This window comes from Oryzias latipes, chromosome 11, assembly GCF_053564925.1.
Source record: "Oryzias latipes strain Hd-rR chromosome 11, Olatipes_Hd-rR_3.1".
Taxonomy (NCBI): Eukaryota; Metazoa; Chordata; class Actinopteri; order Beloniformes; family Adrianichthyidae; genus Oryzias; species Oryzias latipes.
Genome location: NC_136247.1, coordinates 10242838 through 10265058, shown reverse-complemented (window position 1 = coordinate 10265058; position 22221 = coordinate 10242838). Strand labels below are relative to the sequence as shown.

Genomic DNA, 22221 nt, shown 5'->3' with positions numbered 1-22221 from the left:
GGACAGATTATTATTATTATTATTATTATTATTATTATTATTATTATTGGTACCGTTCTACTTTTGCTTATACAAGAAAATAAAGTTGAAAAATAAAATAATAAATTATTTGGTTCAACTATTCAAAATAAAGCATCTACTTCATTGATGGATGTGGAAGACATAATGACCCAACAGCAAACAGATGACAGGTACAGCAAATATGTTCCATCCCAAACCAACTTTACAATTTGTGATTCAACCAAAGCCTTATGAATTTAGTGTACACTCCCATACACATTAAATAGCAAAAAAAATTATAGTTTAACCAAAAATTCTCTAAATAAATTTTTGCATAAACATTATTCCAAAGCACATTTTCCGTCTGGATTTCCATTGCACTCGCTTTAAACTTTCACCTAAATAACATTTCCCTTTTTGTTATGTTGTTCATTTTTCAAGGAATCAATGATATTTATACTTTTTATATCAGAGGCATTTTAGCTGTTCCTTCCAAAGGAACGCCTATTTTGAATAAATTAGCTGGTTGACTAAAGAAGGAGCAGAATAAAACAAAAAGGTTGAAAAAAGACCAGGAGGGCACTCTCATTTCCGCTTGCAGGTGGAAAGGTTTGCAGTCAGTTTTGTTTTGAATTTTCAACTAAAATTTCATTGAAAACAACCATGTCACACCCATAAAAACGGATATTAACTCAATTTCCAGTTGTGCATGTCTAACTAAAAATATCATGTTCATTAGAACATAATAATTAAGCTAAAATTCTCACTTTAAAATGGTGAAACATGGTGACCCCGACAATCAGAGCGATGGATCACAGCTTATTGTTTCTGTTCTGGGGAGGAGGAGATAAAATAATGATTAGAACACTATGTAAATGGCAATTAGAGGACGATGAAGGCTGCAGGCGCTGTACCCCCCCCCCCCCCCCCCCTCCATTGCTGCTGAGGCCGCTGGCCTCTCACTCCTGTTTACAGAATGAAGCAGACAGGAAAAATCTGTCCGTTTGAACGAATCAATGAGGCGTGATGGAAAATTAAGTAGGTTAATTAATATTTGTATTTTTTATTTAGACTTAATATAATTTGTTATTGATGTAGAAAAAAAAACTAATGAAAAATTATTTTCTTTAATACATTTTTTTCTTTTTGCAATAAAAGCCTGAATGTTAACAGTTAAAAAGCAAAAAGAAACAGAAAAAAGACGGAAATGTCTGTAGACCATGAAGACCTGTGAAGAGAAATAGAGATGAAGTTGAGGAAGAGGAGGAGTAGACAGTCACATTATCCGGAAGAATGTAAGTATTGGAAGTGATTGACATAGACAAGGACTGCCATCTAGTGAGTTTCTGTCTGAACAACACAGAGAAAAGAAGGGATAAAGGAGAAGCATGAACATAGAGAAGATGAATGTTTTTTAGATTCAAGAACAGAACATAACCCTTTGTAAATTATCATTTGGGACAAAATCAGATTTTTGAGTTTGAATTAAGCTTCTGCAGCACCAATCAGCGTGTTTAAGTTAAAGTCCACGACACAGAACATGAAGAAGACAAGAAAAAAAAGTTTAACCAAACATCATGACTTCTGGAAGGAAGTTCATAAATACACGACCAAGGAGAAGGAAATTAATCGATGTGAACAGAACTGGACTGTAACAGAACTTTAGCATTGCAGTCAAAACAATAAAAGCATTCAAAAGAGAAATATTTAAAAGACAATTAAAAAAAGTTAGAAGCAAATAAGACAAAAAGTTAAGATGTTTTTCAAATCCTGTTATGAAATTCACAAATAAACGTTACATTATGTTTTTTTTATTTTATTTGGGTATACGTTGGGTGATTTGCTAGGTTTTTGATCACAGTGTATAAATATTGAAATAATTGTTCAGGAAAAAATACACCTTATTTACCCCCTGTCTCAAATTTGAAACACTCATTTTTAACATGGTGCAAGTGTTTTTTAAATAATTAATTATCAACAAAATGTACAGTCTTTCAATACTGCAAGTAGTATTATGAAAAAAAACCAGATGAGTTATTCCATGAAATTTTCCTTGAAAAATTACAACTTTTTAAATAATAAATTTACGATTTTATTCTTGTAAAATTTTGATTTCTTTATCATAATTTTACAATATGTATTTTTTTTACTATTTTTGTGACTATTTTCTTATGTTTGACAATTTAAGTTTTTATACATTTATTTCTTTTCATTTTATTTTTATTTATTTATTGTGACCCTAATGTTCTGTCATAATTATCTCCAAAGCGGTTTGAAAAATATTAAATCCCGCCAAAAATGTTACTGATATTTAACAGAAGCAGCAATTTTAAAAGATAGATAAATTGTCAATTGTCAATTTCCATGCGGGAACCTCCCAAATGGATAAATAAAGTTGTCTATCTATCTAAAATGAACAGGAAAAGCCCTTCTACTGCCCCTAGTGGAAAGATGATGAAATAACAGGGGAAAAAACATGTACCAAGTAAAATAATGGGTCTCTAAGGAAAGTTTGGATTATGCAAATGAGATATGGGTCTCAGAAATGCACAATATGATACAAATGGTTGTATAAGGTTGAAAAATCCATGCAACAATACAACTCAACAGGGAGGCCAGACCAGAATTGGCTATTTTCAAGGCTCAAGTGTGAAAACTGGTCAATTTGGACCTGGACACAAAATAAGGGTTAAAACCATACACCATGTGAGGCACCTGATGCTGAACACAAAGGTGGAAAAGCTTTTTGAAACATCAATTAGGATAAATGTGCAGAATTGTGGGCCTAAGGAAGTCCCCTGTAAAAGTGAGTTGTGGTTTCTTTTGCCGTTTTAGGTAAAGCTTCTTTTTAACTTTCTTTTTCTGCGTTGGTCTCAACATCCTAGTGTTTGTTCTACCCCACTCCAGATCCAGCTCTCACGTCTGTAGTGTGTGGACACCAACACATGGATGTCAGATCCCAGTTCATCTCATTTTCAGGCTCCAGATGAGATCCAGGTTGTTATCTGATCAAACAGAACGTCCATTTCTGGGTGAATAAAACTAATCTGAAACCCCAAAAGCCCCCTCCCACCTACCCTTCTTTGTCATCCATTTTAAATTCATTGCCCCCCCCCCCCCCCCCCCCTTGACAAGATGATAGGAATAATCTCACCAATAGAGACTGACAGTTAATTTCAGAAATCAATATTTACAATTGACTTCTTTTAAAGTTCATTCTAGGAGAGGGCTCCATATTATCCCCCTCCCAAATAAGCTGATCATATCTCTTTGCTGGCCCAGAATGAGTTTCCTTTCCAAAACGTGTCGTTTCATTTCAACCACCCCCCTCCCGCTGCCCCCTCTCAGAAATCAATGTCTGCCTCAATCCCGGCTCTGATGACAGTAAATCTTTATCTGTTTCTGAACGAGCCGCACTCAGCGCTCAACTCCATTTCCCATCAGAACAAAGACCCGGGCCTGCGTGGGCCTGCGTGGGCCCGGCGTGTTTCAGCAGGGCAATCAATCAGAGTGGGGCCAGAACTCGTCTTCTGTTTATCCCAGTAGCTCTAGCTCAACAAGGCATCAAGGAGCTCAGAGGTTAGAGCTCAAGACTCAAAACACACACCCTGGTCCAATCAACCCCCCTACAGACTATGTGTGAGTGAATGTTAATTGTATTGTGTACATGTTGAGTTGTTTATATGTGAACATTTCTGGAGTCAACAGGTATGTAACATTTGAGTGTGTGTGTGTGTGTGTGTACTGGCCCCACCTCTTTTAGATTTACTATACATCTTCACCTGACAGTAAAGATTATTAACTATCAGCAACTTGTTGCTTGTTGCTTTATGTGCTTTATGTGTTTTATAATTGTGCCCCCCCCCCTCTATAATCATCATCCTACCCCCTCCCCCAAGATCCCTCCCGCCTTTTCTTTTCAGTCCGGTCCAATAAAAAACACAAACTGCAATTATCAATTTCTCTTCCAGGATCAATTTTCAACCTGTATCATGAATTAAAAGGGACGTCATCCAAATGTCACTACCAAATCCTAGTCCCTGATAGATCATAGTTGGACCTGTTTTGACTTAGAACATGCATGCAATGGCCGAGCTTTTTCTATGTAGAGCCTGAAAAGAGTCTTAAAAATGTCCATAGCTGCACAGGAATATGAGAGTTTTGAACGTGGAAGCCCAAAGTGAGCATTTACATTGACTTTTCATTGAACGCACATTACCAAGGGTGATGTGAACGTAGCTTGAACGTAGCTAGTATATATAGTTTGTGTTTTAAAGCAGCTGAATGTGTTTGTGTTTCTCATAAATAGAACAGTCTGGCTACCACAATATGACCAACAGCCCAATCTATGAGTCAGTATTTCCACTAAGACTGATAACACTGGTTTAATAGAGCTCATTCACAGGATAAACACAGTACTTGAGTCACATCTGTTTTAATGGCCCAAGAAAGAAAATCAGGAATTCATGCAATACAAAATAAAAGCATACAACATAGAACAAACAAAGATGGTTTAGTGCAGATGAAATCACAGCTATCTTGAGCTTTGAGTTTGTATTTACAGTAAAATATTAAGCTGGAATGGGAAAAGAGTGGATGTGTTGAATCAGGGTTTTTTTGTAGGCATATAGTAGATCTGCAATGTTTATGTGGATCATAAAAAGCGTATACTGTTAACCTTGGGAGGAGAAGACATTAGGTCACTTTAAACTTGTTGCAGTACCTCTTTGAGAACACTAATGGCCACTCTTTCAGTAAAAATCCTCAAACTGAACTCATTGTATTGTTTGCTGTAGACCCAAGTGCATTCATTTTTTTTTTGTTGCCATTTTTGCTGCCACTATTTTGTTTTTTAAGGTTTAATTAAATAAACACTACCAAATCCAACAATGCATTATTTCAAAATGAAAGTCGCCACACAAACCTTTACTGTGACATAGTAATTTATTTGTGCATTAGCCAGAGAATATTTAGACCCATCTTCAGCCTTGCCCCTCCAACCACACACACTAACTGTTCTTGCTAGTGTTCTCCAACCTGTTACTGCATCCCTTCCAGTTATTGTCCCCGTCCCTTTTATGTACACCTTTGAGAGGTTATGCATTAATACTGACTTTGTGCTGAAGTTAAACAAAATCTACTAAATCCTCAAGTTTATGAGCTTCATGTGGTTCCAAAAGCTGCTGTGATGCTTTCATTTTGGATCATGTTTCATTTAAAATAAAACTAACACTTTGGTATTTTCTTCACTCAGTTCACAAACACGTCTCATCCGCAGAAAGCCTGATATTGTTGAGGTGACAAACAATCGTGCATTCAGCTCTTAGCCAAATGCTGATGGAATCACTGGCTTCTTTCCAAAACACATTCCCACCACGGAGATGCGCTGATGCTGAGAGGCTCAGTGCAAGAGCAAGGCACAAACGGCCTCTGCAGCTCGCCGTACTCCTGAGGGACGGTTCTGTGTAAAACACAAACATGACATCACAGGATTCTGTTCTTCAGGGCACCCACATTTTAAAGCTTGATTGAGAAGATGTTGCGCTGCTTTAGTGCCATTTGGATGAGCAGGGTTGGGGTTCTGTCTTCCACTCATTACCTGTATTGAAGGCACCTGTTTGAACTCATTATCTGTATAAAAACATCTGTCCACAGTTTTAAACAGTCAGACTACAACCTCTACACCAAGACTAAAAAGCTGTCGAAGGACACCAAAGATTGCACACCTGAACAAGCAGCTTGATAAGAAGAGATCAATTGTTGAAACAGTTAGTAAAAAATGTAAGAATTACAAGATTTTGACATGTCCAGCTCAATCTAAAGTTTACCAGAGTTCATCTGGATGGTCCAAAGGAGGGTCAGATTAAACCAAAATCGAATTCTTTGGTGTAAACGGCACGTGCTTGGAAGAAGAAGAATGCTGGAATGCATCCCAAGAACACCATAACCACTGGGAAGCGCTGGTGGAAACATCATGGTTGGGGTTGACTTTCTGTACAGGGGACATTATGACTGATCTGTGTTAAGGAAATGATGAATAGTCACGTATGGTGAGATTTTGGGCACAAAATTTATTCCTTCAGTGAGGGCTTTGAGGATGAAACTTGGCTGTACATTTCTGCTGCAGGAGGCAGGCACTTTCTTTGCAGTATCATTGTTTGGTGGAGTTCACAGATGATGAATCTTGTCATTTCAAAGTGACCTAAAGTGTTCAGCACCACAGAAGCAACAGGACGGGCCACATCCTTTCAAAATTTATTTTGTCTGTGTTGTATTGGTCCCACATTTTGGTTGGGTGCAGTTGAGAAGGGGAGCATGTTTAACTAGGAAGGGCTGAAGGGGATCCCACCTGGACCTGTCAGATCTATAATGCTCAGCGCTCAGAATGCCTTTGTGTGTAACATTAAAAATGAGACAAAGAGATTTAGGTTATGTTGGTAAACACATGTGCTTCAGACAAACTGAAAAAGAATTCTTAAAAACCTTCCACCATCTGAAGTCGGAGTTATTCTTGAAAAGAGAGAAACAACTGCAGGCAGGAGGACAGACCTGAGGAATGCCAGAAGGTTGAGAGTCAGAGAGCAAACCTTTTGAGACAAAAAGATGGAAACAAAGTCCGAAAAGTCACTCTAAGGTTGCTTTGGACTTCTTTCCAACTACTGTGTTATTGTCTTTTTGACACAAACATGTACATTTGTCATTAGGGTATTTATGAGCTCAACTGAAATAAACATTCATGTCAAAGTACAGGAATTGTTGTTGTTCAATCTGATTTACATCCATAAAAATGTAATCCATATTATTTAGTAAAACTTTTCAAACAAAGTTTCATCAGACATTAACACTTTATCTTTGTGCTCCTCCTCTGCAAAAACAGGCCCCTTAGAAAAAGGTCAAAAATTCTTATGTCATTGGCAGATATTTCGTAAATAAGCAAAAAAACAAAAAATCTGCCGTTGGAGTAAGAAAAATAGTCTGATCAAGAATTATATTTTTTTTTATAGTCACTGAGACAGTTTCATAAACTAATATTATTTTGCAATTGAAAACTTGTTTAATAAGATTATTTTTCTTGCAAGACAGAAAATAAGCTATTTTTTTCTTGAAGCAAGGGGTCTATTAACTTTCTTGAGATTGAGTTTTTGCAGTGTAATAGGTGTGTTTTTAACTTTTTTTCAGAGCTAAAAACTGTCTGTCCTGTTGTAAGCCAGTTTGTTCTCTGGGTTCTAATTTTTCAAAATAAACCGCCTTTGACATGGCTTCTAAGGACTAAACTGGCTAAAGCTGAGTGTTGGCCAATGCTTCATGGGTATTATAAAATCTATGACCCCTTCACATGAATATGAACGATGTTGTGGAACATTTGTCATTGTGTTGTGTTCAACTCATATAAGAAAATGTTACGATCAACAAAACCAATGATTCTGTAATAGAATAGAGTTTGGAAGTATCCAGCTCCAGTCATTTTCATGAATCAGTTTAAATGCACATTAATGGTTGTCTGATCTTTCCTTCCCCCAACTAACAGAAGCTGCACAAGTCATGAAAACCGTTATCTGCTGCAAAACAAGTTGCACTTCCACTGTGGTTGCCTCGTGCACACGTGCAGAAACACAGGGAGGCCTTCACCATCAGGAGATGCTCAGCTGCCTCTGCGAAGGGGAGAGGGGGGGGGTCTCTCCACATTTCTCCCGTGTTTGCGTCCCACAGCTTTCGTACACGGATACCATTGTTGTCCCGCCGTTCAGCCTCGCCCTCCGGCTGCAGGAACAAGTCCAAGACTCTTGTGCAGAGCGTGCACAAGCTGTGCGCTCAGCCCACCTCTGCATTCCTGCCTGTGCCCCCGTCAGGCCCGTGGGTGCTGGTCCGGCCCGGCAGGACCAACAGCTTGCTTAGACTTGAGAAGGGTGCCATGCTGAACCCAAAGGCTGCTGTCTTGAGGCACATTCCACCTTAGGGGCAGCCAACAGTTTTTAAAGCGTTCTTCTGACGGTTTCTGATAACTGAGTTGACTTTTTCACAATTACATTTAAAATTATTCATAAAGTACAGACAAAAATGGTGAAAGTGTGATGAATGAAGACGACCCCAGACATCTCAACGACAAAGATCTTAGCCATAAGAAGGCAGGTTTGGTCCATGTGGTGAGATCTTGGAGCTAAAGCCACACTCACATTGCCAGAGTGGACCTGTTTGGACTGGGTTTGTCCAAGGCTGTCGCTGATGGTCTCCTGCATTCATATATCACGTTTCGTTTTCTTTTCAGGAAAATGTCCAAACAACTTGCAGCTTTATCTCAAATGTGGTTCTCCAGAAGACAGAAAGGGAAATCTTCTTTTCTTCAGGAGAAAGCTGATCTGATGGTGTCAAGTCCTTCATCAAACCTGACATGGTTCTAACTCGATCAGAAACAAAGAGGCGTCTGTCTGCCTGCATTTATATCCTGAATGTGAAGGGCGTTCTGACACAATGCTGCTTTGTTGATCTGCTGTAGGGCGTCAATGAATCAACACAAACATAGTTGTTTGTGTGGCTTTGTATTGGCACAATGATACCCATCCCCTCCCCTCCTCAAGCTTCTCCTGCTGCACTGTTGGGATGCATCTTCTGCAATATTTCAGAAAAGTGACAGAAACATCAACAAGTTGAAGCTCTGAAAAGCTGTGAACATGCACGCCCCAATATGTGCACTCCATCCTCGAATCAAGAAGGTGTGCAGGCAAGCCAACAATGTTGTAAGTTCAAACTCCGATAACCCTTGTTGTCCAGCGGTGGGGTGGGGGTCAGAGGAACAATGGCAGGTCCGTGTGGGGGCAACAGTGACTGACACAGCCTCTGAAGCTCAGAAGAATGCCTGGAGCCGAGCCAGAACCATGGACCCGAGCACTGACAACTCTTCTGGTTTGACCCCTGTGGTGCCCTCAATGCAGAGGAAATAACAGCCTGAAGGACGGCCCCCTGAGCGTCAGACAGCAAAGAACCCAGAGGGAGCGGCGGGGCAGGGCGACGACACTGCAGGTCTGGACGGGCGCAGAAGAGGAGCAGAGAGCAGAAGCAGGTCACTATGGCGACAGCGAGCACCTCTGGGCAGAGCGGCTTCGGCCTGGGGAGGAAGAAGAAAAGCCCTGGTCTGATGGACCAGATTGGCCAATTCTTCGGTGGAAATAAGAAGAAGAGGAGTAAGGTGAGCATCAACGATGAAGAGATGAGACCTCAAAATCCTTGTTGTTCCTCTGCTGACTCTGACCCAGAACCAAAGCCTCCATAGGGACCTTAATCTCCATCATGTCTAATGAGTTCTCTTTAGGCAGTAGGAGGAATTTGAAGAATCCAACGTAAAACAAAATTCTAGACTTTTGTTATAAGAGGTTTACATTTTTTTACATTTTGATTACATTTAAACATTTTAGCTCAATTCATGTTCATCTTCATGTTTTATCTGGTTATGCCCTCAGGATAAAGATTATAAATAACCTCCAACTTAACCTTTGCTCCCTGATCATCAAGGATTGCTGTGCTGCAAAGAAAACAGCATGCATGTTTTTTATGCATAGGTGTTATTTTTAGAAGAATCTTTTATAACTTCAAAATCTTCTGAAAATGGTCCTTTGCTCCTGGGTGTTTCACACTCTGATCTTTTGTTGGTTTTAGCTAGTTATTTCATTAGTCAGCGTGTGGGTAGGGTCATTCTGTTTAAGTTTTTTTAAGCTGGACTTTCTGTGTTTGTGTTTTCGTGGTTGATGTGTGCCCACCCTCCCAGGGCTCATTCCGGGGTCATCTGGCCACTTCGCCCCAACAGTCGTCCTCTCGTCGTCGGACCAACGAGAACGCTGTGGTGCATTTCTTCAGGAGCCTGGTGAGTCCCACTATTATGTGTGAAGCAGTTGGTTTGGGTCAAAGAGGTTAACAAGTCCTTTAAACCAAAGACTAAGTTACAGTTGAGCTAATTTAGCCTATTTGTGATAATCTGGACTAAATTGGCTTAATTTCAAACAATTTCAAATGAAATGGATAAAACTATTGTAATTCTTTAAAACATGTTTTTTTTTCTTACCTCACTTTTGTTTTATAAAGCAACAATCACGTTTCTGATCCACCAGGTGATTCCTTCATGACTACAGAGGCATTTGAGTTTTTTCTTTCCTGCTCAATCAGTCTTGTTTGGTGTTTCACACAGGTTTCCTCTCCTCCTGCTAAATCCAGGGTGAGTCTTCTTTCTAAGTTTGCTTTGCTGATCTGCTGCAGGTTGGATGTGAACGCCTGTTTCTTTTCTTTTACCACTAAAGAAGCCTCTTCATCCACACCTTATTTGATTTCTGTGTAAAAGTAAGATCTTCAGTGATGTGATCAGCAGTTTTTCAGTTATCATCCAACTGCATCCTATCACAAGGCAGCTCCTGACTGAAGTATTCCTCTAAGCAGCTCTCAGGTCGTCACTTACAAAGCTGCAAGCAGAGGCCAGAAGCAAGCAGAGTCACAATTAAACTTTAGCCTGCCTAAAACAGATGAAATTGTATTTCAGCTCATCATACAAACTCACACTTGTATCCCGAAGTTCTCAATGGTGGAACCTTAGTAGATCTGATAAGCGGAAAGATTGGCGGGCAGTGTTGTCCTGTCAGCAGCCGTGTTTTTGATCCCCCAACCCTGTCAAGTAATCATCATAACTTCAAAAAGAGGTGGTTCTTCATCACTTGGGGCGACAGTGGCTCAGGTGGTTGAGCGGGTCGTCCAATGACTGAAGGGTTGGCGGTTCGATCCCCGCTCCCACCAGCCAAAATGTCGTTGTGTCCTTGGGCAAGACACTTCACCCTCCTTGCCTCCAGTGTGGCTCCACTGGTGTGTGAATGCGCATGAATGATCCCGGTGATGGTCAGAGGAGCCGTAGGCACGAAATGGCAGCCACGCCTCTGTCAGTCTGCCCCAGGGCAGCTGAGGCTACATCAGTAGCTTACCATCACCAAGTATGAACGAGGAGTGAGTGAATAATGGACACACTGTAAGCGCTTTGAGTGTCATGAAAAGTGCTGATAAATCCAATCCATTATTATTATTATTACTTGTAAATCGGGGATGGCATGGTTTTTGTGCACGACCCCCAGCACTATTAGCTCCCTAGCTCACCATACACCTGTCTTTCTTTTTCATGTCCAGTGGAAGGACATCCTGGGTTTGGTACGTCTGCCATCTTTTGTGACTTCCTGCTCCCGAGCGTGCGCTCTGAGCACGTGCAGTGACCGTTGTCTGTGTGCACCTGTCTAACCTCCACCTCGCATGTGTCTTGCTTTGCGTTTGCATGTCTGTGAGGAGTTGGGTCCACTTCCAGGTGGCGTAATTTAGCTGATACACCACAGGAATCAGAAAAAATCACCTCTCTTTTAACACAGCTTTCACTTCTCTGTCACTCAAACTTGCTTCTGTGCTTCAATCCAGAGTGACTCGCTCCTTCTGGATGACTTTGAAACTGCTCGGCTGTTTATCAACCGGTAAACTCCTCCTCTTAGGACCTGGGGGCCTGCGACGCCCTCCTCCATGTTTCTCTGTAACACCTCCATCTCTTATGTGTGCCTGAAACAGTTCCCTGCTCTTCCTCTCATCTTACTGAAGAGTGTGCATCATTTCCCAAGACTCATTCAACCACCTCCATGGTGAACCTGCTCTTATACTCATGTCTTTTTCTGCCTGTGTCTCTGAGGCACCTTCTCCTGACGTGTTTTCCTTCTTCATATCTTTCTGCCACGGTAGCAGCACTTCCTCACAACTCTGCAAAGAAACCACAAACACAGGGTTTAAGGAGTTATTCAGAACCTTTGAAACAATCAGGATGGACATGGTCGCAAAAATAATGAAAGTGGGGGTGGGGGGGTCGTGTAGGCGTGATCTGTTGAAGTGTAAGTGAGGTCAGGTGAATCAAACCTGTATCCAAGTGGGCGTGTCCAAGTACTTCATAAAGCATAGAGATTACAGTTCCCGCTTCCCTCGACTCTCCTTCATGCTGCATCTGCTTCTCCTTAGAGACAGACTGCAACTCTTTCACGGCCCAACACTTAGATGTTAGGTTCACAAAATCCTACAGCAGAGATTTGTTGAGGTGAGGGTCAAGTCTTGATTTGATTTGAAGTTTAGTATTTCTTTCATTCTTTTGCTCTTGAGGCCCAAAAAGTTGCTCTTCTTGTGCTGTATTCTGCAACAGACTACTGGCCATGTTTCTTTTTTCAATCTCAGGGTATTGATTGTTCTCAGTTTACAAACTCACCAAACACCCATCACTACTATTATGCATCATCCTAGCAACTGCTTAAAGACCCACTCTGATGAAAAGCTTGTATTTGTGTTTTTTAACATGTTCTTATAGTGTTTCTCTCATGATGGATGACATATATTTAGAGAATTAAGCAAAAAATTACATTTCTGAATATTTCTTTGTTGAAATTGTTGAAAATCAGGAGCAGATCAAAAAAACGCTGATGGAAAAAGAGCTTATTTGTGGCATAGAAAATTAATCCACTTGTAGACGACTACATCGATGTCCTGTATGCCTTGGTTTTCTTCATCTGAGCTGGTATGGGGCTCAAAACTGTGCGTCTGGATAGATCCAATATTGCTCGCCATTTTTGTTGCATCAGTAATGTTCGGTTAGGGTTTGTAAGCTAGTGGGAGACAGCGTACTCTGTAACGGGGAAGGGAGGGGGCGTGGTTGCTATACACCAACGGTCCTGACCACAAGTTAGAGGGAAATTAATAAACTACCGTAATGTCACTCTGTGTCATTTATTAGGACACAGATTGTTTGATTTTGGCTGATAAAAGCATAATCATAATTAAAAGATCACTGGGAATGTTTTTACAATTGCTGAGAAGATGATCTGAGTGGTTTTGTTTTTTAAAGACTAAGCATCTCTTCTTTCAAAAAGGTGGGAGGGTCTTCAGCTTTCATCTGTTTTTTTGCAGCAGTAGAAAGTGTGTTCCTCTTTCCAAAACACCTTTAACATCAGTTCAATGCTTTCCTTTTCTCAAAGACCTGCAGTCCCTGATCCTCAGAGATGGAGGGTCACACTAACCACTTTAAAGTCCAGTTTCAGGCCTTCATCTTTGTTGACAAAGCCTCTTTCTATAGGCCTCATCGTCACGTGCCGAGAGCGCAAAGTCCCCAGTCAGGAGACGCAGGGACCAAAGCACACTGTCCAGGCTCTTCACTCTGGTGAGCGTTTGTCCATCTTTGGCCAAACTTTTTGTTTTTGGTGTGAAAGTGGGGTTCACAAATGCTGTTTCCTGTTTGTGCTTGCTCAAATGCAACAGTGATGATCTCAGCAGATCCGAGTGAGTAAAAAAAATACACAAGCAATGATTTACCGCTTGAGTTCAGTCATTTCAATCCATCAACATACTTTCATATTGTAATAAACTAACGTCATCCTCATTTTTATGCTTAAATATTCATCTCTGATCTACCTTGGTGGATGTAGTTTCCAGAGCTGATCATCTGCACAATCCCTGTCAATGTGAAAAATGCGACAATCATCTCTGGTTCCCCCAGTTTAACAGACAACAAAGCAACCTCAGGTTACCTTCATCCAGCAGCTGGAGAAACCCACCCCTGTTCCTCTCTCTGCCCCTCATCTTCTTCCTCCTCCTTCTCTTCAGGGAGAGTCCAAGTCCAAACCTCCCCCAAAACGCTGGAGCACCATCTTCTGAGGACAAGATCACAGGTGGAACACCGAAGGGATCAGAAGAGAAAGGAGAAGCAGACTCACAACCTGAGGAGATGTTAACAGACTAACACAAGCCTCCTTCAGTGGAAGCATCCCTTTAATGGTGCTGTTGGGAATACTCTGTGAGAATCCTTCGTGCTTTTGCTCAACAAAAAAAAGTCTCATCTGTCTGATGGTGCACATGTCCATGGTGTGAAGTTTGTTCATGCTCGTATTTTGTACACACGTGATGCTTTATGGAGCAAAAATGTGCTTTTTTTGTTTGAACAACTCCAGCTGGGAGTCTGAACAATAATAGTTAACGTGTCTCAGTGTCTCTAAGACCTGCAGACTGATACAGGTTTGTAACATGTTGCCCTTTCAGATGCACTGTGATGTAAAAGACTTAAAAGCTTTCATCTTTTTGATTTGTGCATTTTCAGTTTGATGGATTTCTTCAGATGATGATGTGGGTCTCAGATGATGGTTTTCTGTACGTGGGTTGAGGGTTTCAGGAGGAAACAGGGAGGTGGTCAAGAGCAGAGCAGTAGGGCAGGTGATGAATTCAACAATGCAGGATTTCTTTTGCTTTGCTGATCTGATAAATGTTCTCCTTTTAAAAGAAAAACTCTGTAAATATAGTTGTCTGCTCATCTAATGTCTCTAAATGTCCTGTTTTAATGTGCAGCCTAACTCTTTAGGTCTTTACTGTGTTGACTTGAACGTGAAGCTGAATGGTTCCTGAAACATCTCGTGATGAATTCATGCAGCAAGGAAGTTCAGTCTTTTGATGTGAAGCTTTAAATTCTCTATTCACCAAATAAACTGCTTTAGGTGGAGCAATCCATGCATAGACTCTTATATTTGTTTTTTTGCCATGAAAGAAAAAAATGAAAGAATGGGATCTATCTGTGGTCACTGATCTGTTCCACTGGGTTAATAGAGTAAAATGCTTTGCTCAAGGGCAGAACAGTGGTATATCAGGAGTGGGACAGCTACTAGAAGGTAACCCTGTCCCAGCAATCCCAGGACTTAAACCAGGAACCCTCCAGCCGATCAATGCCCGAGGATGAACCATTGAGCAAAAAAAGTTTTAAAAAGTTCAAATTATACTTAACTTTTTAAACATTTCAGTTGTTTAAATATCGCAGCATCTCAGTGAGTGTACAGGGGGATTTGACAGGTAAACAACTGGTCAGAACAGTTTTACGAGTGTTCACAACAGCTGCATGTTTAGTCAAGGCCACAACAGTCACACAATTGTTTAAAACAGCTGCACAATTGTTTATAATAGATGCCCATGTAGTCAAGACCACAACAGAAACAGCAGGTGTAAGAGTGTTCACAACAGCTATTTGTATAGTCAAGACCAAAACAGCTGTACAAGTGTTCACAAAAGCTTTACAAATATTCAGGACCACAACAGCCGCCCATTTGTCTATAACAACTATACATGTGGTCAATACAACAACGGGTTCAAGAGTGTTCATAACAATAGTACAAGTGTTCACAACAGCTCTACAAGTATTCACAACCACTTCACAAGTGTTCACAACAGCTGTACGTGTAGTCAAGAGACCACAACAGCTGTACAAGTATTCACAACAGCTGCACATGTAGTCACTACCACAACAGCTGTACATGTAGTTAAGACCACAACAGCTGTACGTGTAGTCAAGACCACAACAGCTATACAAGTATTCACAACAGCTGTACGTGTAGTTAAGACCACAACAGCTGCAAGTGTAGTCAAGACCACAACAGCTGTACAAGTATTCACAACAGCTGTACGTGTAGTCAGGACCACAACAGCTGTACATGTAGTCAAGACCACAACAGCTGTACAAGTATTCACAACAGCTGTACGTGTAGTCAAGACCACAACAGCTGTACATGTAGTCAAGACCACAACAGCTGTACATGTAGTCAAGACCACAACAGCTGTACAAGTATTCACAACAGCTGTACGTGTAGTCAAGACCACAACAGCTGTACAAGTATTCACAACAGCTCCAAATGTAGTCAAAACCACAACAGCTGTACGTGTAGTCAAGACCACAACAGCTGTACAAGTATTCACAACAGCTGTACGTGTAGTCAAGACCACAACAGCTGTACAAGTATTCACAACAGCTCCAAATGTAGTCAAAACCACAACAGCTGAACGTGTAGTCAAGACCACAACAGCTGTACAAGTATTCACAACAGCCGCACGTGTTGTTAAGACCACAACAGCTGTACAAGTATTCACAACAGCTGCAAGTGTAGTCAAGACCACAACAGCTGTACGTGTAGTCAAGACCACAACAGCTGTACAAGTATTCACAACAGCCGCACGTGTTGTTAAGACCACAACAGCTGTACAAGTATTTACAACAGCTGCAAGTGTAGTCAAGACCACAACAGCTGTACAAGTATTCACAACAGCTCCAAATGTAGTCAAAACCACAACAGCTGTACGTGTAGTCAAGACCACAACAGCTGTACAAGTATTCACAACAGCTCCAAATGTAGTCAAAACCACAACAGCTGTACGTGTAGTCAAGACCACAACAGCTGTACAAGTATTCACAACAGCCGCACGTGTTGTTAAGACCACAACAGCTGTATAAGTATTCACAACCACTTCACAAGTGTTCACAACAGCTGTGCTAATCAAGACAAAGAAAGCCACAACAGGTCACAACAGCTCCAAACAACCAGTCTGCTAAATTGCCATCTTGTGCCACCATCATTATTTACAGCTACAATACAAGCCCCAAAACAACCACAATCTCCTTCCTCAACCACTGGGCCTTGCAGTGACACTGGGAGGAGGACAGAGGAATTTGATAATCTGGACTTCTTTCCCTCTAGAATACTGCTGTAAAATGTTGACTTAAACAGTATAAAAGATCCATCCCATCCCTGAAATGGGAGTTTCTTACAGCTCTTGATTCTTTGGTGCTTCTAGGACAGCCAGGTTCAAAAAAGCTTCTCTCCACATGCCATAATGCTAATGTGTGCCACATGATACTCTACCAAGTAATACAATTCTGTATAATAATTTTATATACAACTACAGAGAAAATTTTTTTTCTCTTTACTTAAGTATTTAATGCATATTTGGATGTGCACTTTTATATGAAATGCACATCCTGATGACTATAAAAGGATTTTGTCCAGTAATCTTTTTTAAATCAACAAAAACTACAAATCCCAGAACCCCAAACCTTCATATATGGTTTCATTGAAAAGCCTCAAATCCTCTGCAGAACCCAAAGCATTAAGTTCTCTGGTTTTCCCCTACATTTACTGATGAAAGCAGTTCAAGACACTCAGGAAGAGGGAAGTCTACAGCTCTGATTGTCTCATGGAAAGTTAGGCAAACCAGAACAAAATGATTTAAAGTTGAACAAAACAGACCTTAAAGCAGTGGATTATTCATTTGTGTAAACTTTTATTCAAAGACTCCAGTGCAAAGAAAAACAACTCCAGGGACTGCTGCAGGATGGAAACACAAGATCACAGACCATGTGGGGTTTGGCTGTAAAAGGAGCCTGAAGAGGATTGACAAACATTCAGAACAAAACACCCAATTGAGCTGAGAGAAAAATACCGAGATGAGTTAAAAATTGCTTTTTCTTTTTAATTTTTAAGTGAAAAAAATTTAATTTGTTTATATTGATTCCACAGGAGAAAATGCTGCAACACACATTCACACAAACTCATGCACGCCTGAACAAAAACTTGTATACAGCGTGTGCAAATCTTCAGATGGAGTTCATGACAATGTTTGAGGACAACATGCAGATGTTTAAAACTACCACAACCATTTGTTTTTCTTGAACATCGTTTCCACTCAGGGACTTTTATTTTGAAATTCCATATGACTCCTGTCATTCTTGGCCTGACTTCCTGCAGCTTGGAGCTATGGAGCAGCGAGGTCAAACTAGTGCAATGTGGACCTTCAGGCTTCAAAGGAGCTTCAGGACCCCCTCAACCTCCCAACCCCCAAAAGCTTAGCTCCCACTGAAGTCCTCTGTGACCTCTTCCTTTAGAACATTAGAGTCCACGCTCTCAGGGGGTACGCTCAGCTCGTTCACAATCCCAGACATGTTGTCTAGCAGCTGCCCCATCCCCTCCTCCACTTCCCTGTGAAAGTCTGTCTCCTCCACCTTTACATGTCCTGTTGGGAGAAAAGCCCCTCCCTCACTGAACCCGCAGGTGTAGCTGTTGTCCGTGTCGGAGCCCCGGTCGGGAGGGAGCCCCCCACAGCGGGCCTGGTGTCTCAGGAAGCTATCCCTCCACACGACCTTCTTCCCGCACAGGGTGCACTCATACGGCTGCACCCCCCCATGGGTCTTCAGGTGCTTGGTCAGGTGGTGCTTCATCTTGAAGGACTTTGAGCAGACGGGACAGCCAAAGGGGCGCAGGTTGAGGTGCTGCATCTTCACGTGGCGGTCCCGCATGCTTTTCAGGGTGTAGGCCTTGCCGCAGTGGCAGAAGTGCACTTTTCCGGAGTAGGTGGGGGAGGCCAGGGACATAGAGGAGGAGGAGGATGGAGTCGGGGGTGAAGGAGGGGGTGGGAATCCTGCAGATGATGTGGATTGCTGCTGACTGGATGTGGGAGTCACAGAGCCACTCTGCCCCTCCCCACCGGATGGCCAGGTCGCCTTTGAGCTGAAGTCGGGGGACACAGGCAGCAAAGCCCTATGGGTAATGTCATTGTATGCGTCTCTGCTGTTCCCCCCACTAGTGAGGCCCTCAAAGTCCTCCTCCTCGTCATTCTCGTCTTTGCAGCAGCTCCTGCTCCCCCCCTCCTGCCGTGGGTCCTGCTCAGACCAGGTCTCCATCTGCCACTGGAGTCTGGCAGAAACTGGAGCCTCTGGACCCGTGGCTTCTTCACCTGCCCCAGAGCAGTGAACACCACCATGGTCAGAGGGGGGGTTGGTCCTCAGATGGTCTCTGTGCCTCCCTGTAGTGTGTCCCACCTCCTCTTGTCCTCTGCAAACTGCATGGACTTCTGGAGAAACAAACACACTCAGCATGAGCACTTTTTCTGGATGGAGCCAAGTCAGTTCAGCAGGTAACCACTAGGGGGCGTATTACACGATCAAGTTAGTTTCCATTTATCCCAATGCAAGAGTCCAATTTATCTATAAAAATAAGGTTAAAAAACTTTTTTTGATCTGTGTAAATAATTACATGATGGCTATAATGGAGAGTCTGTGTGTGTCTGTGTAGGTGTGTGTGTGTGTATAGAGGGGTCTCCCTTTTATGAACTTTTTTGTATTGTTTATGTTTGTGATAAAGCTAACACTAATAACTCAAACTCAAACTTTATTTATTTATATAGCGCCTTTCATTTCAGTTAAAAACACAAAGCGCTTCACATAAAAGCAGATAAAACAGTCATAAAAAACGAAAATTGTTAAAAACAGCAAAGGACAATCACACAAAGATGGGACCCCTCCCTCACCCCCCCCCCCCCCAACCCACCCACCCACACCCCACCTACCCAATTCCCCCCAGTAGAACCCTGAACAGAAACAAAGTACTGCAGCTTAAAGAAGGTCTGGCTTGGTACTGCTGTGAGGAAACGATATGATGGGGATCCATTTATTCCAAGGCCCAGCCCGACCACAGGGGTCACTACCACAGCGCCCGCCCAGCACAGAGCAGCCCAGGGCCCACTCCATGGCTATTAGACCACAGAGCGGGACCCCAGCCCGCCCAACGAGAACGGGCACTGCAGCAACAGCACCCCCTACAGGTCAAGCCGGTGGTGCCCCAGAAAAATGGATCCCCAAGAGGAAACACTGGAGTTAAAAACATCAGAATAAAAATTATCATAAAATAACAACAATAAAATAGAAAAAAGATAAAAAATAAAATAAGATTTAACAATTTTAGTAATTAAAAAATAAAATACGTAAACTGATCGTATCATTGGTAAAATAACAATAAAAAGAATAGCATATTAAAAACAGAGATAATAATAGTCCTTACAAATAAATAAATGAATAAATACGTAAATAAATAAATTAATTAATAAATAGATAGATAAAAAATAAAAAGACATGGGAAATGTTCAAAGTCATTTAAAAGCCAGACTAAAAAGGTGGGTCTTGAGCCTCTTCTTAAAAACCTCTACAGTCTCTGCGGCCCTGAGGCTCTCTGGCAGGCCCTTCCACAGGCGAGGGCCGTAATGGCAGAACGAAGCCCCACCGTGTGTCTTGGTCCTCACCTTAGGGACAACCAAGAGGCCAGTAAACAAAAACTAGAGAGCAGGGCATTACAATAATAATAGCGCCATCTCAGATCCGGAAACAATAATTTCTTCAGACATCTAAAAAAAAAAAACTCTGTACCACATGAAAGTTGAGAAAACCCCGCCCCTACTCGAATAAGCTCTACCAACGCCATCAGAACCTCTGTGGACACCTGATCCAGGTGTGTTGGCGTGTCCAAAAAAATGACACCTGTGCAGGTCTTACCGCAGTGACTTAAAGCCTCCCTCCTCGCCTCGCCGTCCTCCCCAACTCCTTCATCGGCCTCAGTCTCCGTTCTTTCGCTCTTCCTTCCATTCTGTGACTCTTCGCCCTCCTTCTCAGGCAGTCGCTCTGTGGTCAGCTGCCCCCCCCTTGGATGACACCTTCCTTTCAGTTTTGAAGCCTCAACTGCGCCCCCTCCAGATAGTCTGCTATTGGTGTTAGGCCCCACGGTGTGGTTTGAGGCCAGTGCCTCCTCACAGCTGCTGAAGACGCTCTCCGCATAACCTGGGGGTCCGTCCAGCTGGGAGTCTGCCATGTGCTGGGCTGACGAGGCCCGCGGCCGGGCCCACCGTGCCAGCTGCTGGGGTCGCCTCCAGGTGGCTAAAGGGGGAAGAGCGTCAGGCCTCCTGTCCCTGCGGCGGCCCTCCCTCTCCACATACAGGCTCTCTGTGCTGCTGGGCGATTGCTGCCGAGATGCAGGCTGAGCCGCAGATCCCCCGTCCCCAGAGGGGCGGGGCCCCTTCAGCATCTCTGTGCATTTGTCCACAATGTGCCACATCTGAAGGAAGCTGGCTACGGTCACATAGTGGACAATGTCGTCGTGTACAATGCTCAGCTGGCCTGTGTAGGCAGAAGTGAGGACGCTCTCAAAGGCTACTGGGTCCAGAACTGAGGGAAGGGAGACCGTGGTGACGTTCTTCAGCAGGGCCTGTGGAGGAACCAGAGTCTTCAGCAATAAAACTCACTCACATAGGTGCATTGTTTGCCCATCAAAGCACCCACCTGATCGTGGAAGTACGGCGAGGAGGCAGCAAGCACGCAGCGGTGGGCCCTGAATACCTGCCCCTGAACCTGGATGGAGAGGTCGCAGAGCTGGCCCTCCTCCCGCTGACGGTTCAGGTTGTCCAGGACAGCAGCGCGGGCCCCTGGGAAACACACCTGAACCGTGGAGTCGCAGCAGGCCGAATCCATGCTCCAGAGCTGCAGGCAGGAGTACCAAAAGCTGAAGCAAACATCTCTGATATCTGAATATTTAAGCAAAACAAAAAAATGACAGAATTCTATTTTATCCTCCACATCTATAAGGAATCAAAAGGTCAGCAGGAGTGACTTTAAAGTTCTGGTTTAATCATTTGCCTTTTATTCAAATTAGCTCAGGATTTTTTTTTTAAAAATGGGAATCTTGACAGCCTTGGTGAACAACCTGCATGTCTTATGATGACAAACATTTGGGGGGCGTGTCCTTTTCCACTGATCACCTGTGTCACGGGAGCGGGTTAAAAGGTCAAACAATAGCGGCCCTTTGCCTCCCATCTGCATGGATCTGTGCATCTTTGTTAATAATTTCAATAAAACCAAGCACAAACAAGATAAGAAGTGCTGATTTTCTGCTTCACCTGACTCTCAGAAGCAGAACTTGCCTTTATCTTCAAACTGCATCTGCTCCTTTGAAAGCAGGAACACTCGGACGGTTCCAGAAGGTTTACATAATTCGATCGGATGTTCGGTTCTGTTTTTTTTGTTGTTTTTTTTGGTTCAGATTGTCAGCGGCGCCATGCTTCCTGCTGCTCTACCTGCGAACAGTTAGCTTCGTTAGCTTCCGCTCGGTGCTTACCTTCTAGCTTTTCCGCCGAACGGCACGGCGCAGAAAGCGGGCTGCTGGGCTCGCGGCGGAAAAACCGTCCCCGCTGCTTTGGGTAGAAGCGGACAAGCTAGTCGATGCTAATGTTTCATCTCCTGAACCTCGGAAGTGAAACGTCGGAACTGAAATGACGTCACTGACGCATTCACGCACAGACGCTGAAAACACGAGCGTGCTCACCCGACTGGACGAACAGCTTCACGGCCTCCTGAAGAATCTGCGAAACAAGTTTTCCATACTTCTATTAATATAAAATAGTAGAAAAAAAATTTGTAAACAAAATTTCAACACTAAATATTTCGATTGTAATGTTAGTTACTTCCAAAGAGTTGTGCATGATGTAATCCCTTACTTTACATTATCGCTATTGCAAACTTGTAATGTTTTGTGTGACTTCTGTATTATTTAATAG

The 22221-nt window shown here is 42.5% G+C and overlaps 2 protein-coding genes across 10 annotated transcripts; one reads left to right on the top strand and one right to left on the bottom strand.

Annotated features, from left to right (window-relative positions):
- Positions 1-8618: 8618 nt before the first annotated feature.
- mbpa (myelin basic protein a) lies at positions 8619-14540 on the top strand. 8 transcript variants are annotated; one of them, XM_011481089.4, is made up of 8 exons: positions 8915-9184; positions 9761-9856; positions 10178-10204; positions 11155-11175; positions 11434-11486; positions 13118-13201; positions 13300-13320; positions 13645-14540. In XM_011481089.4, the coding sequence occupies exons 1-8, from the start codon at positions 9065-9067 to the stop codon at positions 13778-13780; spliced, it is 558 nt and encodes a 185-aa protein (XP_011479391.1). In that variant the 5' UTR covers positions 8915-9064; the 3' UTR covers positions 13781-14540. The 8 variants fall into 8 exon arrangements, with proteins under 8 accessions (XP_078810880.1, XP_078810878.1, XP_078810881.1 ...); XM_078954754.1 differs by lacking the exons at positions 11155-11175; positions 11434-11486 and adding an exon at positions 8619-8735 and having other exon boundaries at positions 8931-9184; XM_004074114.5 differs by lacking the exon at positions 11434-11486.
- Positions 14541-17110: 2570 nt separating this feature from the next.
- Positions 17111-21952, bottom strand: zbtb22a (zinc finger and BTB domain containing 22a). 2 transcript variants are annotated; one of them, XM_004074304.5, is made up of 4 exons: positions 21783-21952; positions 20951-21148; positions 20171-20876; positions 17111-18696 (listed from the first exon to the last, which is right to left on the bottom strand). In XM_004074304.5, the coding sequence occupies exons 2-4, from the start codon at positions 21137-21139 to the stop codon at positions 17693-17695; spliced, it is 1899 nt and encodes a 632-aa protein (XP_004074352.1). In that variant the 5' UTR covers positions 21140-21148; positions 21783-21952; the 3' UTR covers positions 17111-17692. The 2 variants fall into 2 exon arrangements, with proteins under 2 accessions (XP_004074352.1, XP_020562898.1); XM_020707239.3 differs by having other exon boundaries at positions 20951-21192; positions 21783-21923.
- Between the last annotated feature and the right edge of the window lie 269 nt (positions 21953-22221).